The sequence below is a fragment of the Equus caballus genome, chromosome 8 (assembly GCF_041296265.1).
Source record: "Equus caballus isolate H_3958 breed thoroughbred chromosome 8, TB-T2T, whole genome shotgun sequence".
Lineage (NCBI taxonomy): Eukaryota > Metazoa > Chordata > Mammalia > Perissodactyla > Equidae > Equus > Equus caballus.
The window spans coordinates 22,533,154-22,551,296 of NC_091691.1; the positions used below are offsets into that span (position 1 = coordinate 22,533,154).

The following is an 18,143-nucleotide window of genomic DNA, read 5'->3' on the forward strand; positions in this document are numbered from 1 at the left end:
AGGATTTTGGAAATGAGTGAAAATAAGCCTGTTTTGAATAAATGTGGGACTGGAACTGGGGTTTTTTTGAATTCTTGCCAAATTTAAAGAACTAAAAACATTTTAATGCAAGATATTATCGTTAGGAGAAACTGGGTAAAGGGTACATGGGATCTCTGTGTTATTTCTTAGAATTGCATGTGAATCCACGATTATCTCAAAATGAAAACTTTAATTGAAAAAGCAGTTTAAGGCCACTGACGTTGACATAACCATTCCTTTCAATGTGTAATGTTTCCTTAAAGAATTTATTTGTATATCAGTATAATTGTAGGTTAGTTGCGTTGGTTTGTAATCTGCTCTTTTCTACAGTCTTCCTGATTAAACTTTTTCATTGCTACATTATAAATTATGTTGAGGGGTTATAATTTATGAAACATTTTCACAATTCTTAGTCTTTTAGTGTGTATAATACATGGTATTGACAAAATACTTTTGGCCAGCAATGAATGAGTGTGCCAGTTTCACTGGAGTTTCACCAGCATTGTGTGCTGTTAGATATTTTTTTGTTTTAGCAATTTTAGCCAATAGAAAACGGTATACTAAAGGGGTTTTAATTTGCATTTTTTCTTGATGTCTTTTTCTAGACCATTTCAATATTTGTTGTGGCCTACTAAAGACTAGTTCTGTTTTGAGACCATTACTCCTTTTTTCTCACTTTGCAGTTTATTAATCAGTTGCTTGGAGTTGTTCCTTTGTCGACACCGACAGAAGATAAGCTGGCACTGCCTGCTGACATCAGAGCTCTGCAGCAGCATTTATGTGTGGTGCAGCTGACAAGGTTGCTTGGCTTGTACCACACTATGGATAAAAATCAGAAACTGAGTGTGGTTAGAGAACTGATGTTAAGGTACCAGCATGGACTGGAATTTGGTGAGCAACCTTTCAAAATGTGCAGTAGTTCCCTGATCTGCTAGGGCTCAGAAGTCACTTTTTTATTACTCATAGCATGCTGTTTTAATGAGTTCAGCAAAGAGAATATTTTGTCAAGTGGGACAAATAATAAAAGGTGCCAGGTAATAAAATGCAAAGCCTTTCTTAAGCTTAGAGTTTTCAATAATTATAATTGGCTTCCAGTTGTCCATATTCTTGCTGATCTGGGAGCTGACTCTTTATCATATTGGGGCGCATGTGAATTGCAGAGAATTTGTGATAATGGTTACATTTTCTGCTTATAGGCCATAATATTCTTAATATATAGTCTATGTAAGTGCACAAAAGGAATGTGGTACATTGTAAACTAAATATTTAGTTTAGAAGTAGATGATCTTCAGATTGCTAGATATATGTGATAAAATATAAATTGTCTGACTAGATGATATCAATATTTGTCTTAACTTTATTCTAAAATATTAGGTGAAGTAATGAGCATAGTATTGCTTTAGTTATACATGGTCCTTGACTTCTTTTCTTCACCTAAAACCTTCTTCCAAATCTTGCTGCTCTCCCTTTGGGACCATTTCAGATGTCACCTCTGTTCTGGAACCCCTCCTTCTGCTCCAGCAGAGTGTGGTCTCACTTTCTTTTGAATCCTTTGATTCATGGCTTATATTTTTCTTCTGGTGTTTACCCCATTCTTCTCATTTTCTTTTCCTCTTTTCTCTTCTCCCTCCTGTCACTTTCCTGCTTTAAAAAACTCCTTTGGGGCAGTAACAGTTGAATAAATGTTAAAATATAGATATGATTTTTTTCCCTATAGGGAAATCCTGTTTGAAAACCGAATTGCAATTTTCAGACTATTACTGTCTCCTTGCTGTCCATGTGCTCATTGATATATGGAGAGAAACAGGTAAGGAGCAGTGACTTCCATTTAACTTTACTCTTTGTTTTTATTGGTTATAGATCCTTAGACGAATCACATAACCCAAGAATTTGATCTATGCTTTTAGGTTTTTCTTCCTTGTGCTTCTCCAGGGTGCTTCTGGAAGAACAAGGCTCCAAGTAGCCCTCTCCCTGTAATCAGGATAATCTTAAATAAGTGGATATCTGTTCTGCTTTTAAATGTTTCTTAATAGTGAGTAATGACTGTAAACACCTATTACAAAGTTATAGGAATTAAATACGGAGAAACTGATTGAGAGATAGATGTGTAGGACCATGGAGCAGAAGAGCTCTTTATACTCACTTAAAAAATTTATATACAGAAAAATGCACTCTATTTGGAATATAGTTCTGATTAGCTCTTTTAAGACAAAAATATAATACATGGTAAAGAAAGCCTTGTGAGTCATTGAACAAGAGAAGGATGATTCAGCAAATGGTATTGAGATTGCCTTTTCTTTAGGGCTCACCCGCTCACATTTTCTCTGATTAGCAGTTTTTGGGAAAAAATAACTTTAGGTACTTATTGCATATTATTCATAAAAATGAACTACAGAAGAAACAAAGGGCTGGGGAGACAGTGGTGTGCAAGATAGACACAACCTCTACCCTCACAGATCGTTTTACGGAGCGTTCAGTTTTGAAACTATCATCCTTATGCTTAAAATCCTTTAGAGGTGCCCTATTTTCCTGAGGGTAAAGGTCAACCTTTTTAGGATAGTTTACAGTGCTCTTTCTAATCCAGCTTCTCACTACATCTCCAGATTCTTACGTACTCATAGCCCTGAATCTACTTTTTTTTTTTTTTTGCTACTATCGTTGAACATCATGTTGCCTATCTTTGAAATAACTTTCTTACCTCCTCCATCAGACTTTTATTCAATCAGTGTCTCTGACAAACCTGTCTTGATTTCACCCCTCCCTCATTGCAGATTTTATGTCCCTTCCTAACTTTTGTAGGACATTGTGTATACCCATGTGATAGTACTTGTTACACTGTATTGTAACAGATAGGGGTGAAATCCTTTTTCTCAGAGTATTTGCTCTCTTGAGCCCCAGATTTATGAGGTTGCATAGGACTGTAAAAGTCATCTTAATGTAAAAACCATTAACTAACTCACTACTTGGTAACTTGGTCCCTACACAAATACCCTTTCCCACCTATCACTAGAATCCATTCTTGCCCATGGTGACGATGGTTTGCTGGTCTCTTGTTTTTTGAGCGAGATATCTGACAATGTAATGATAGTAACAACTAACATTTGTTGATCATCAGGCACCCAAAAGTGCTTTACACGAATTAGCTCATTTAGCCTCATAACAATAGATAAAGAAGTTGTTCAAAATCATACAGTGCAAATACATAGGAAATTGCAGATTTCCTTAATTATAGTTAAGATGTAAGATTTCTTGAAGTCAGTGAAAGTGATGTTGAAGTGCTCCAATCATAGGCATGGACACTGTTCAAGGTGTGTCTGGCAAAAGTTAGAAATCTGTACAAAATTGGTGAGGATGTTGAAAGAGACTGATTCGAATGTGAAAGGATTAAGAAGAGTGCTTTAAGAAATTGATGATGCTCTCAAATCCTTCTGCAAAAAGGCATTTCTTTATGATTATGCTGCAAAAGTAAAATGGGGAGTGAAGGATGTCATTTATTTCCCTTCAGTTTTACTGAGATATGATTGACATAATACATTATACTAGTTTAAGGTAAATAACCTAATGATTTGATACATGTGTATATTGTGAAATGATTTCCACAATAAGTTTAGTTAACATCCTTCACCTCAAATAGTTAGAATTTTTTTCCTTGTGATGAGAACTAAGTCTACTCTTAACAACTTTCAAATATACAATACAGTATTGTTAACTATAATCACCATGCTGTACATTACATCCCCAGAACTTATTTATCTTCTATCGTTTTTTTGTATTACAAAATTTAGTTAGAAAATTTAGTCTCCGAAAAAACCTCATCAACCCTTGATGCTTTTTTGATTTGGTGAAGAATTTGCATAGAGTTGTAGTTATATCCTAAATTTTGCAAAATAAAATAATAAATGTCTTCATAATATTTGGTTTAATAGTTCAGGAAGAAGTGTAAATTAAACTTTTTTTTTTGCTATTTACTTTGAAATTTTGTTTCCATTTTAAAGAAATGTTTAAGATTTTATTTTCTGTTACTAGTTATCCTTGAATAACTAGGACTTCTTAAAATTATCTATTCTCTCTAATTGTCCAGCTCTCTTCTACTCAATTCTAAGACTCTTGAGGCCAAGAACCACCTGTGACTCTTATCTCTGGGTCTTATATCTAGTGTTGCTTCAGAATTTAGGTAGAGTTTAGAGTGTTGAATTAAATAAATTACAATTGTGAGGACCAGGTAGCAACATGGGAAAACACTTAAAAGTGAAAGAGCAGACCACAAAATTGGGTCTATGCTCTGATTACTACTGTGTAAAAGTAATTATAGTTCCAAAGGAATACATGAAAATCATAAGGTAGTTTGAGCAGATTATGGGTAGTTTGCATGCTTTGGGTAGGATTTATGCATGATATTTAAAGTCCCACTTTTTGGTTATATCTTGTTTCTTTTCTCTTGGAAAAATCATGTAGATTATAATTTTAAAAGCTCAGTGTGTGGAGCTTTTATTTTAGCTGTTTTTTCTGACTGTAAAAGTAGCTTGTAAAATTTTGGAAAACAGTTTATTTATTGATTGTTTGATGGATTGATTGCTGAGGAAGATTCACCTTGAGCTAACTAACATCTGTGCCAGTCTTCCTCTATTTTGTATGTGGGTCACCACCACAGCATGGCACTGACAAGTGGTATATGTCTGCACCTGAGAACCATACCTGGGCTGCCGAAGCAAAGCATGCCAAACTTAGCTGCCAGGCCAAGGGGACAGCCCAGAAAACAGTTTATTTTAATCTCACTTTTCCAGCTTCCAAAAGGCACTGTAACATCTTTATATGTTTTCTACTCTCTTTCTCTGCATGTTTTGTAGACTTGAAACCAACTATTCACACACACAATTTGAATTCTGTGTGTGTGTTTTATTGAATATTATTGCATAAGTGTTTTCCCTTGTTAAAAACTCTTCATTAATGTCAAGTGGTTGTAGGATGTTTCCATGTGTGGGTTTTACGGTAATTTACTTAATCATCTCCCCATTATTAATACAATGAATATTTTTGTATATAAAGCTTTGTCTGCATTTCATATTATTTTCTTTAGATAGATTCATAAAAGGGAAGTTACTTAATCTTTAAGACTATTAGAGCATGTATCCTTTTGAATTTTGTTAGGCCAAAAATTGTATCATTTTAGTTTGATTGTTAATGAGCAGTTTTTTTCAAATATTATTTGACATCCTGTTAGTAGAGTTATATATGGAAGAAAAGTGTTGTCTAGAGACAGCATCTGTCTGGGATCTTATGGAGAAAATCCTGTACTGGGAATGTTGGTGGACTCCAGTTCTCCTTCAAAATCCATCTCTTAGAATTGAGGATTCTGTGAGATTCTGTGAATTCCCTCCATAAGACCTAGCAGCTTAAAGCTTCCATGGTTTTCATATGCATATTTTAAGAACTGAAGTAACTACTGAGGGACTGCCTATTCAGGGAAATTCCTTATTTTGCTTACAGGTGTGTATGTAAAATTTGTTCTCTGCCACCTAAACTCATTCTTGGAATACTTGAGGAAGGTGATGCTATCAGTAAGGTTTTGGGTTTTGTTTTTGAGAAACCTCCATTTGCTGTCAAGATCTGTGGATAATGCTGTTATATTTTGGTTCTAGGTGACGAGACTGCTGTGTGGCAGGCCCTGACTTTGCTGGAAGAGGGATTAACACACAGCCCTTCCAATGCTCAATTCAAATTGCTGCTTGTTCGAATCTACTGTATGCTAGGGGCATTTGAACCAGTGGTGGATCTGTACTCCAGCCTTGATGCTAAGCATATCCAGCATGACACCATTGGGTTGGTAGTATATACTCTGAATAATGAGCAGCCAGCTACACCGGTGTGGGGGTCCTTATACAGGGAACTCTAGCTTTTTGATTTTAGCAGTAAAGTTGTTCCTGGTATTAAGTTTTTTAGAGTAAATAATCACCTATTTTATACCCACTGCAAAGCAGAAAGAGTTTTATGTCTCCCAGCATTTTGTGGTAATTTTTAACTTTGTACAATTTAGAAATGGTAGGAAAGTTTTCCCCAGAGACAGCAAACAGCTGTATGCTGTGAACCCTTTTTCTTAGCACACACATTGTTTGGAAGCCTTTATTTCTGCCTTGCAGTTGAGTTTGACACATGTACTTTATTTGTTGACCTCAGAGATCCTTTGAATTTGTATTTTGACTCTTCTTTGTGATGAATCAAGGCTATTTTCTCTATCCCCTCTAGAGCTGTTTTAGGAAGACAGCCTTTTGTTCTCCTATAACTTGTGTTCCATTGATCATCTGGGTGTAAGAAAGCATGGCATAGAACTTCCACAAAACTCAATTAACTTTGCTCTCTCGCTCTCTTTTTTTTAATCTGATTCTGTGAATTAGATTATTTCTATGGCAGGGTGTTTGAACTTTTTCAATATGTCTAGCTGTTTCTCTGCCATAGTAGTTTGAAGTGTGGTATTTGGTACTAGAGGTGGGTAAGTATAACATGTTTTTTTTCTTTCCTTCCAACCTAGTTATCTTTTGACCCGATACGCTGGATCCCTAGGTCAGTATGCTGCTGCATCCCAATCCTGTAACTTCGCACTCAGGTTTTTCCACTCCAACCAGAAAGATGTAAGTGAAAAAGAAATTTTTTTAAATATGGTCTTGCCTGCTGAATGCACACAATTCAGAGAGCGTCTTCCCTTGTGTCACAAGTGCACGTGCTGAGGTGCACCATGCTCTCCTTGCAAGTGTCCGCAGGCCATAGCTTGCTGGCCAAGGCTCTCAGGTAGAGGGAGAGAGTTGTCTGTGGTTGTTAGAATGGGAGTGTTTAATACAACCCATGCAAAAGTGCATTTAAAACTGAGTATTGATAGGAAGTGTTATGCCTCTTAGATCTGTCTTTTAATCTCTCAGAGACTTTTTCCAAGGGTATCAGAAGTAGCCCATAAGAGTTTATAACCTTGGATGCCGTATAAGAGTCTGTGGTAGCAGCTGCTCTCTGTTACTTTTATTTATTTCTAAAGTTTGTAACCACTGTGCTCTTTGCCAAAAGCGAGTACACTTATATTTTCTTAGGATTATAAAATTGACCAATTGGAGGACATTTCAAGAAACTTAGGTCAATAGTATGTTTTTTAAAGTAGCAATAAATAAGGTAGAGCTTCTGTGTGCCATAATGAAAGGATGGGATTTGCACCATATTTTTCACTGCAAGCAGACTTGGTCTTCACTTGTCAGTTAAGCAGTTTTTGTGGGAAAACTGTATGGTTTCTCCTCAGTCAACCAGCTATGCAAAACCTCTCGGAAACATGGAGAGAAGGCATGTCTCGGGGATGGTCACTGCCTACTTGGTTCTCGTGCTTGTAAGACCCATCACCTGCAATTTGGCCATGCCAGATATCTGCCCAGAGCTTTCCATTTTCGTGATCTAACAGCAACTAAGGAACTTGGCAAGGAAGGTGGTTTCTGGGCTTCTTGGCAAATACTCATGAGGATTTTCAAAAAACATTCTTTTATAACTATAACAGCTATGGCTAATCCATCTGCCATCTAATTCTTTAGGGATGTATTAAATAGAAGGTAGGGCAGAAGCATTTCTGAACACTGGAATATAGGTTTGTTGTCTTCAGCTTGTGATAATTATGTTTTGACAAGCTTCAGGGCATGGCCTGGAGGGCTGGTGCAGTAAGGGATGGTGAGCTGTGCATCTCTCAGTTGCCTTTTAAGCCCTATACTCCTCCCCGATATAGCTCCCCTCCCCGACAGTGATTGTTCTATCTGTTCAGACCCTATTTCGTGCCGTAGGTCCTGATCAGGGAAAGAGGGAAGTAGGCATTAGCCTTTGAACATATCGCTCAGAAAGTGCTGGCCTGGCTTAGAGGTCAGAAGGGCATCTCTAGGACCTTGGGTGTTTAAAATCTAGCGTGAGTGGGCAGTTGAGTTATAAATCTGTCAGTTTTCACTGTGTGTTCAAGTATCTGTGCTTGTCCTTCTCTTTTCAAGAAGTTTCACTAACTCAGAAGAAAAGAAAAGCGTTCCTCAAATCTCATTATTCTGGTTCTCATTTCTGTATTTCTAAGGAAGAGATTAAAGAAACGTTTGATTTACTGAAGAATCCTTTTCAAAGTTTTGTTTCTGAAATAGCTTTGAGGTGGGAATGGAGGGGTAAATAAGTGATTAATCTAAGCCTGGTGGCCAGTTTTACTCCAGTTTTTAATCATCCAGCATTCTACAAGAACCATATTCATGATTCAGTCAATAAAGTCGCATTATTTTATACTAATAAAAATTAAGCTTTAACTTTTTTCCACAGATACTATGTCTGAAGAGTTGTTTTGAAAACAAAACACACACGCATACAAAGCAAAATAAAACAACCCAAAGTATTGTAATAGAGAAAGGAGATCCCTAGGAGCGATTTGAGAGGGGCTCTTGTCCTCAGTGGCTTTTTGTATCTTTGATGTTTTCTGATGGTTGTGTGTGGCAAGAGTGACTAAATGTAGTTTATCCGAATGTATGTGATGCTGAACCTGATAAAACTAAAGCATTTTGTTGATCTGGGACTAGGACTTTTCTGCTTGTAATACTACTAGCTAAGAAGACAGAGCTTATTTAATCATATTAAAGTAGATAATCTTTGGGGGGTCCTGGAGGCAAAAGCAAAACACAACGCAGCAAGGAAAACACACCTTAAACCTTCATGCCTGGCCTGAGGCCCAGAACAGGGAACTGAAGACTGTGGTGTGGACTGTTTCCTGTGGGATGTGAGGCTGAGGAGGGTCACAGTTCTGGTGTTGCACTGTGTGTCTTAAGCCTTCTGATGGTGTTGGAAACCTCTCTCTGGACACCGAAAGCTCTGTGCTCTACGTCTGTTATTCCTGGCAGTTTTGGGATTCCCAGACGGTTTCTCCTTGAGGGACTGATGTATTTCAGTTCCCACCTAGGTCTTTGCAAGAACACTTTTATTTTTTAAATGGAAAATCTGGTGTTCTGCTTTGTAAGGCTTTGTGCTATGGGATTGAAAGTTATATTTGTAAGGTCTACATAGCAATTTTCTTTCTGGAAAGGTCATTGTCTGCTGTCATCTTACTTTGAAATAGATTTTTACAATACAAGAATTAGAGCTAGATTTTCATGTCTCCAAAAGTTACTTAAAAAGATAATTTCCTTTTAAAAGTGTCTATTTTAGGTATTCATGAAGATCGTTATTCAGGGATTTGATGTCCATGTATTTTGCTAGTTTTTACAGTGACCAGGGTTCATTTCAGGAATCCATATGGGATCTAAATAGCCTCATCGGTGCGTAAATGAGTAGAAATGGGTACGGACAACATTCTCTGATATTCAGAAGTCTTTAAAGTGCCTGTGGCTTCCAGTTTTGCCTGCAGTTCCAATAAGGGGTTGTTTCTTCAAATCGTTGTACTTTCTCAGCCTTTGTCCTGTTGGTAGCTGCCAAGCCCTTTTCTAGCTCTGCAGTGCTCCTTTACTGCAGCATTAAAGGGGGACTATCTTAAAAAGAGAAGCCAGAGAACTACCGTTACCTTCTGAGTTTGTTAAAAGACCACATTCCCTCTTTGTTGCCCCTTATTTTTCTCTTTTAAAAGCTGTTGCCTTTTTTCTAAAGTGGTGTTCCATGGATCAGTAGAAATTAAAACTGCCCCTATACGCGGTAAGGCTGGGTTCTTTCCTTTAATCATAGCAGGATTTGGAACTATAATTGATGAGTTTAATTGGAATCACCAAATCATGTTTTATACCTGATTAATTGCTGGATCATATGTTCCTAAGCAGCTGGTTTTTTCAAGCTGTAAGTTCCTATTGCAAGGGCTGATGGTATACCTTGCTGTTTTCCGAGCTAAGAGGCCATCGGATAGGCATACGTGTTCAGGGTATCCTGGCCTCTTCCTGATGGGGCTTATCACTGTCCTTTAATCAAGCTAGAAGGTACACTTGAGCTTTTTCAGATAGTCCTTCTTTAAACCTGCAGGATCACAAGTAATCTTTTTAATTTTCTTGTGTCCGTCCGTCTTTAATTTCTCCAGATACTGCAGGCAAACAGCTCGCCGAGGTGTCCCATGGGGGTTTAAAAGCCGCATCGAATGCAGTTGAATTAGCGCCCGTGGCGCAATCCCGCGGCCTGAAATGAACCCTGCGAGGCTGTATATCAGAGGGTACGTTGTTGACTATTGGCCTATTTTACTACTGGGCGAATTATTTGGTTATAATGGAAATGGGGGCAGAGCTGACTGAGGCTGTGCAAAAAGACTGGCTTTTCTAGAAAGGATCTTTGGGGCAGACATCAGCTTTGAGCTTAACACTTTCTTTGGCCCAAAAAGGTGCCCTCCTGACTTCTGGTCCTGATGGCATAGGCCCACACCCGTGAAATGTTCTTCCCTGAGATTTTCTTCTATTGTGCCAGAATTTCTGTTTAGAATTCTTTACCTTGCCTCTGTTCACAATGTTTCATCTGCATATATGTATTAATCTAAAATTAAAGCACATGCGGTGAGAGTTCCCTTCACTTACTTGTTTATGGAATTTTCCAGCAGAGGTCTTATGTAGTTTGGATGGACAATCTTGAAGTCTTTCTGTCCTCAGAATGGATTAGGATATGAATTTTTATAGGTCTTTTGTTTGTTGTCTTACTTCTATCCGATGTAATGCACATATGCCCTATGTTTGTGATATGGTATTCAGAAATAAAACCAAGGAGCAGCCTGTCTTTTTTTCTGGAGTAGGATTTTTATTTGGGGTGGTGGTGGGGTGGTTATATTATTGGTGGTTTTGGAACCTTTGTACAAAACACAGTTTATCTTAAATGCAGAAAAACATGGAGTAATATCCCTTCCATAATGGCACTAACCAAACATTTGACTGATGTGGTATAACGAAACCTTCAGTCCTGTTGAATTGAAAGACATAACTGCTCAGAGAAAGTCTGTGCAGTGGTAGCAGCAGCTGGGTGTCATAATTAGTAATATCAGTAAAGAAGACATTTGACTCTGGAATAGGAAAGAGAAAAATATCATTTCTGAAAGCTGATATTCTACTTGATGACCAAGACCTTTAAAGATTAGTTTCAGCATCTTACTTAATTTTAGTTTGAGTGTTTTGTTTTGGCTGGCAAAGTTTGCCTTCTTTGCGTGACCTGTGAAATATTTATACCGAGGTGGTGTCTTTCCTTCCCAGACCTCAGAATATATTATTCAAGCTTACAAATATGGTGCATTTGAGAAGATTCCAGAGTTTATCGCTTTTAGGAACAGGCTGAATAATTCTCTTCATTTTGCACAAGTCCGTACTGAACGGATGTTGTTAGACCTTCTACTTGAAGCAAATATGTAAGTATTACACCAGAGCTAAAAGGTAACTAAGAGATTAGATTGGATGCTGAGAGCCATTACTGGGCTCATGGGTGACATTAGCAGGCTTATGCTAAGGAAAAATGGAAAACAAAGAAAAAGTAGGGGGATGGGGAAGAAAGGGGAAAGAAGCTGGTGCATGTCATGGGCAATGATAGAGTACTTCCAGCACCATCTAAGGTTCCATGTAGAAGCCAGCTAGACCATGGTCATCACCCTGCTCCACGTGGTGTTTGCAGGGTTCTCCTTCCCCTGCGCACATGGGATTTCAGGAATTAGTGCTGATCTACTTTCTTTTGTTTGAGCTTCCAGATGCCTTTCTCTTGCTGTGTAGCAGGCCAGCATGATCTGTGCGTGGTTCCATTTCACCTTATATGAGCCTTTACTTCTTAGTAGTAAATCCTTCCTTCCTTCCTCCCCTCCTCTTTCCCTTCCTTCTTTGTAGTAAAGCAAAGTCCTGGCTAATATGTTTTCATTGCTGTTTTACTATTGAAATAGTACATAAATAAATTTTCTATATCACAGATCAACCAGCTTAGCAGAAAGTATAAAGTCAATGAATCTTCGGCCAGAAGAAGATGACATTCCATGGGAAGCCTTGCGAGACAACAGGGACTTAAATGTTTTCTTCAGCTGGGATCCAAAAGACAGGTAATTAGAATTTAACTTGAAGCAATTTATTTTTAAAGAATTAGGATGAATCTAAGAATCTAAAAAAAAAAAATCTCTTTTTTTACACAAATATAATAACATGTTTGTTGTAAGGGCTAGAAAATATAGGTAAACCAAGGGAAGAAAATCAATCTCACCCCTATGTTGAGATTACTGGCTAATCTAAAAGTTAGATCCTCCTTCACAGCATACATGTAAACAGATTCCAGATGCGTTAAAGATTATATGCTAAAACTCCTTAGAAATTATAGAAGAAATATAAAAAATATTTTTAAATGGTTTCTTAGCATTACATCAAATCTAGAAACAAAGAATTTGACCTCTGTAAATATTAGCCTTCTATATAGAAGTAAATTTAACAAGTTCTAAAGATATGTGGTAAATTATTTCATGTATATTAATGTCCTCCCTATGTAGAGAGAACTCTTAATAAATCAAGAAGATAACTAGAAAACAAACTGGACAAAGGGCTTAACAGGAAGTTCAAAGAAATGGACCTTACAAGCAGTGAAGAGTTTTTTTTAACCTGTCAGACAAAGATAAAAAAGATTAATACTTGTGCTCAACAAGATTGTGGGGAGAATGGTTGTTGTGCATTTACATGGGGGTAAAACTATATAACCTTCCTATAGGAAACTAGTGATATGTATCAAGATTGAAAGTTCCAAAGACGATTTTTGTTTTTTAAAGATTGGCACTTGCGCTAACATCTGTTGCCAATCTTTTTTTTTCTCTTTTTCTTCTTCTCCCCAAAGCCCCCTGGTACTTAGTTGCATATTCTGGTTGTGAGTACCTCTGGTTGTGCTTTGTGGGATGCCGCCTCAGCATGGCCTGATGAGCGGTGCCATGTCTGAGTCCAGGATCCGAACCAGCGAAACCCTGGGCCACTGAAGCAGAGCGCACAAACTTAACCACTTGGCCACGGGGCCGGCCCCTCCATATACCATTTAATTCAGCAATTCTGTCTTCTAGGAAAGTGAAACCTAAGGAAACAAGTGCACAAACATGCAGAGATATGTATATGTGGGAGTTCTGAATATACTGTTATTTGAGGATTGCCAAGATGACATTCGGTGATTTGCTAGGACTCATGGGACTTAACATATAGTTGCAGTCACAGCTAAGGTTTATTATAACAAAAGAATGCATGACAGGATCAACAAAGGAAAAAGACAGGTGAAGTCTGGAGAACTCTACGCGCAGACTTCAGTGCTCTCTCCCTTCTGTGATGGGACATACCACATGTGCTCCTTTCTCCAGCAGTGAGAAAATGCAGTGATGCAAGTGCAGTGTTTCTGCCTAGAGAAGCCCATTAGAGATTTGGTGCTAAGGTTTTTATTGGCTGGTTACGTAGCTACCTTCTGTCTAGTGTGTACCAACATTTTAGACTCCCAAAAGGAAAGCAGGTGTTCACTATAAACCATATGATTTGAACAAACCCTCTAGGCCTAGTGAGCCACTCTTATCATTTAGGCAATGGTTGGAGTGCCAACTTGCCAGACATCAGCCGAGGGCAAACCTTGCAAGCTCGCCCTTCTAAAGATAATAGGCTCAGGTTTGCTATGTTAACTTTTTCCTGCACACACTGTCATAAAAAGATGCCGTTTGCAAAATAGTATAAATACTGTCAACTCATTTGTTTAAAATATATTAAAGTATAGAAATATTTTCAGTTGCATTTTTGTACATTGTATTGCAGAAATCTGAAGGCATCTGTACCAGGCTTGTTAATATTGTGAGTGTTTGGTTATTGGGGCACATTCTTTCTAATTTTTACTTTTCTGTCATTTGAAATTTTTATATCATGTATTTTGTTGAAATAGGAGAAATAGAGGGAAATGACATATTGGGGAGTTTATCATTCCAATTTGCTGGATACTGTCCTGGGGACTTGGACGATTTTGGTTTGTCCAAGATCGTTCGGCTAGTAAATGAAAACTGGGACCATTCAAAGGTGTCTTGACTGATGAAAATGAACTTTGAAAGAATTAAAGGTAACACATTGAATAAAATGGATGGTGTGGGGATCTTTCTTTTTAAGGGATGTTTCTGAAGAACATAAGAAACTTTCTTTGGAGGAGGAGACCCTGTGGTTAAAAATCCGTTCTTTAACATTGAGGCTGATCAGTGGGCTTCCAAGTCTTAACCACCCTGTGGAGCCAAAGAACTCGGAGAAGACCACTGAGAACGGTGTATCCTCCCGAATTGATATTCTCCGTTTGCTACTTCAACAGCTTGAGGTCGCCATGGAGATGGGAAAGCGATTTATTGAGAAGGAAATTCAGGTATCATCAATATGTATTTACCATCACAGCTGCAATCATCTATGACTTCTCTTTTTAAAAAGAGGAATTTGGGGTGGGTGAATAGTGAAGAACAGTATTTTGTCCTACTTTGTGGCATCTATAGGGAAAAGATGAATTTTGCTATCCAAAGTGGATGGTGAGGAGAAGCAAAATAGCTTTTTTCATGATGGTACATCTTTAATAGTCATCAACAAATTAATACGGCGTTTTTGTTTTCACCACGATTTAATTATTATTAGTTTGCTGACCAGTGTTTTGTAACTTAATCACTGAGATAGATTTTTATCCAGTAGTTATAGTTCCTCGTTTTCTTATTTTGTATAAATTGAGATGTATTCAAAGGACACTTCTTTTTTTCCTTTCTTTTCCAGTATCCTTTCCTTGGTCCTGTACCTACCAGAATGGCTGGATTCTTTAATTCTGGCTGTTCTCAGTGTCAGACCAGTTCTTTTTATCTTGTTAGTGATATTTATGAGCTGGACACCAATGGTTTACGTAAGTATACACTTGCATGGGTGTATAAATTGGGTCTTTGTCATTGAAAACTTAGTAAATGCAACAAAATATATATAACCTCACATATTTGGAAAAATTTGGAAGAGATGGAAGCTGTTCGGGAAATGTCTGGTTTAATATCCAAGAAGGTACATTCATAGGTTACAAGGTAATGTTTTAGAAACTTAAGCCCTTTCCATATTTAAAATCACTTATTAGGTCCAAAAGTTGAAGAATTTCTTATTTTGTTAAAATATTGTTGGATTTCAGATTGAATTCTTTGCTTAAAAATGAAGCGCTAAACTTTGTGGAGAAGAGTTTTTTCCTAAGCCAGTGAGAATCACAAATATCCCATACTTTTTTGTCCCCCTAAATCATAAGGTTTATAGATCTCGTCATTTAGAGTATTTGAAGTACATAGATTTCAAGTCCTCCCAGAGAATTTGAGGTAGTACTTTTGAAAGTGGAAAGGTAATTAATGCCTTTCTTTCCCTTTTCTCTTCCCCTTCCTCCTTCGTTTTCCTTTTCCTTTACTTCATCTTTCTGCCTGTCTCTCAGTGATGGAATTTAGGTGCCTCTGGGTCTTAAGAGAAAAGAAAATGTCCTTGCCCTTGACTTTCTTGCAGTTATTGATCTTGCTTCTTTATCTTACTAAAAAAATAAATGGGAAGTTTTTCATTTTATGTTTTTAAATTTTAGAGGATACAACAGAGATCCAGGAGCGAGTAGAGAATAGTCTTAAGTCTTTACTAGAACAATTAAAAGGTGAGTGCTCTTACTGTGGATTCCTGTATTGTATCTCATTGTCTAACAATAGCTCATTTTTTTGGTAGAAACTTGCAAGAGGATTTGAAAATAATAATGCATACTTTTGGTATTTTTAAAGACTTACTTTTAAGTTTAAAGAGTTTTGATTACAAAAGCAGTAGATACTTACTATAAAAAGTACACAGGTGGGTATGGTCTTTCCCCCTTTCCCAGCCCCACCCCCCCAGAGGGAAGTACTTGGAGTCTATACTCTTAGATGCCACCTAAACAGCCATACATGTGTACATGGAATTATACAGTACTGATTTGTTTTTTAACATATGAAAGCTATAATACGTGCTTCTCTCACTTCAATTTTTTGTTATCTTGGATACCTTACCATGTCGGTTATATATATATATATCCCGTTCGTTCTAAGGGCTACATAATATTCCACAGTAATGTATCAGTGTGCCAAATTTATTTATGTACTCGCCTATTGGGTATATAATATATTATGCTCTTGAGTTATTTCTAACAATATAACAATACTGAAATGAACATCTTGGGACACAAGTGATTGGGTACTTATTTGAGTATTTCCTTGGGATTAAATTCCTAAAAATAGAATTGTTTGGTAAAAGGGTACATAAATGCATTTCAAACCTATGAGGATCTTTCTTTTCAGAAGCCTAAATGGTCATTTATTTAATTGCCCAAATGAAGAATGCAAATTAAAAGATGATCAAGGTTATGAGAATAAAACATGGTATTTGTTATGAAGGTGCATTTCTACTATGCACTTTGGTCTTTTATTCCATAATGGCACAAGTTCTTCTAAATCATTCACTTTGAGTCTTAATTTTATTATGCCAATAGTCTATTTTGTAGAAAGGCTGCTGTTTAGACCCTAGAATATGTAATTTATAGGGCCATCATTTATATTTTGAAGACAATAGCAATAGTCACATGGCTTTTTAAAGAGCTTAAAATAGATATCCTTGTTGTTTGGTTCATTGTTGTGGGGGCAGCTTTCTGGATTAAGCTTTTATATTTGCTTAGTCTTTATTAGATTGTGCGTTGTGTTCCTAAAAATAGCATTGAAACAAAAGCTCAATAAAACCATAAAATATTTTTCTGTTTTCAGATGTTTTCAGTAAATGTAAAGGTGACCTCTTAGAAGTTAAAGATGGTAACTTGAAAACAAATCCTGCTCTTTTAGAAAATCTAGTCTTCTTTGTTGAGGTATGTTTTTGTTCTCTTCCTGAAAAACTCGATTTTCCTTAATTGTATGCAGGATTAATTTTTCGAAAATGAACAAGTAATAGGCACCTTATGCCTGTAATTTAATCCCCCAACCCTGCCTTTTGTTAATTGAAAGGCATTGTAAATCATTTTCTGAATCAGCTCCTTCCAAGAGTACTAAGATTTCATTCATAATGCTTAGGTAAAACTTCGTGAAATTTGCTTTACCATTCTTCAAAGATTGCTCAGATTCACTCCAAATCTAGCTGTTTTCTGTTCATTCTCCTTTCTGACTCAAGTATTATGTAATTTAAGTTAATTCCTCCAGCTCCTTTTACTTGTTGTTGCTATTCACTAATTACTCAGATTCTTCATTCCAAAGGAGATTCCAGGAGCTGACGTAGCAAAATTCTAGATAGCCAGAGAGAAGAGGAGGATCACGAATGCTCATAATCCATCATCTTTCCTTTTATTTCTGTCATGTTTACTTTTCTCTTCCTACTAGTCTGTAAGCTTCCTGAGGGCGGTTCTTCTCTGTTTTGTTGACTGGCATGTTGTCAGTGTCTAAGACACTGAACGAATGAGTAATAATTGCGTGGATACCTACAGGCACACACTGTAGCATGGGAGAAGGCATGTAAACACCCAACTTAATACAAGGGAGGAGGATATGTGCTGACCAGCTGGGGAGATTTCTCCATATATATTTAAGTTAAGGTTTGCAGGTGAGGCAGTGTCTTACCTGGCTGGAGAGGTGGATGGGGAGAGGTACATTGTGAAGAACCTGTGGATCCCATGCCTAGGAATTCTGACTTTTTGCTTGACTGAAAAGTGTGTTAATAGATCCTCGCTTCCTACAGGGAAGTGAAAGGAAATTGGGCTGAGTGGATGGGTTTAGACCTGGAAGAGCCAGAAGAAAGGATAAAGGTTTAAGCCGTTACAGTATTCTGAGCAGGAGATGATGAAGGCCTGAATCAATGTGGTGATCAAAGAAATTAGGGAGTGGAGAGTTAAGAGGAGAAACTGAAGGGATTTGCATAGAAGAAGTGTCAGTTAGAATTTGTTTAATCCATAACCTTTAACTGTTCCTGATAGATTTTTTTAGTGTAATCCTTATTGATGATTTTGCAATTTTTCCTCTTTCAGACTATTTCTATTATCCTTTGGGTGTCTAGTTACTGTGAGAGTGTCCTGCGACCATACAAATTAAATTTACAGAAAAAGAAAAAGAAGAAAAAAGAAACCAGCATCATCATGGTAATAACAGAGAAAACACACGTAACAATCTGGCCTTGTGC

The 18,143-nt window shown here is 37.2% G+C and overlaps 1 protein-coding gene across 2 annotated transcripts in view; it reads left to right on the top strand.

Annotated features, from left to right (window-relative positions):
• NAA25 (N-alpha-acetyltransferase 25, NatB auxiliary subunit) overlaps positions 1 to 18,143 on the top strand; it is a 69,466-nt gene that overhangs the window by 38,826 nt on the left and 12,497 nt on the right. For both annotated transcript variants that reach the window (XM_023648134.2, XM_023648135.2), the window contains 11 exons: positions 705 to 912; positions 1,739 to 1,828; positions 5,661 to 5,841; positions 6,548 to 6,647; positions 11,208 to 11,359; positions 11,906 to 12,031; positions 14,094 to 14,337; positions 14,730 to 14,853; positions 15,553 to 15,618; positions 16,748 to 16,845; positions 17,992 to 18,102. In XM_023648134.2, the coding sequence (XP_023503902.1) occupies positions 705 to 912; positions 1,739 to 1,828; positions 5,661 to 5,841; positions 6,548 to 6,647; positions 11,208 to 11,359; positions 11,906 to 12,031; positions 14,094 to 14,337; positions 14,730 to 14,853; positions 15,553 to 15,618; positions 16,748 to 16,845; positions 17,992 to 18,102 (1,500 nt within the window). The remainder of the gene's footprint in view (positions 1 to 704; positions 913 to 1,738; positions 1,829 to 5,660; positions 5,842 to 6,547; positions 6,648 to 11,207; positions 11,360 to 11,905; positions 12,032 to 14,093; positions 14,338 to 14,729; positions 14,854 to 15,552; positions 15,619 to 16,747; positions 16,846 to 17,991; positions 18,103 to 18,143) is intronic.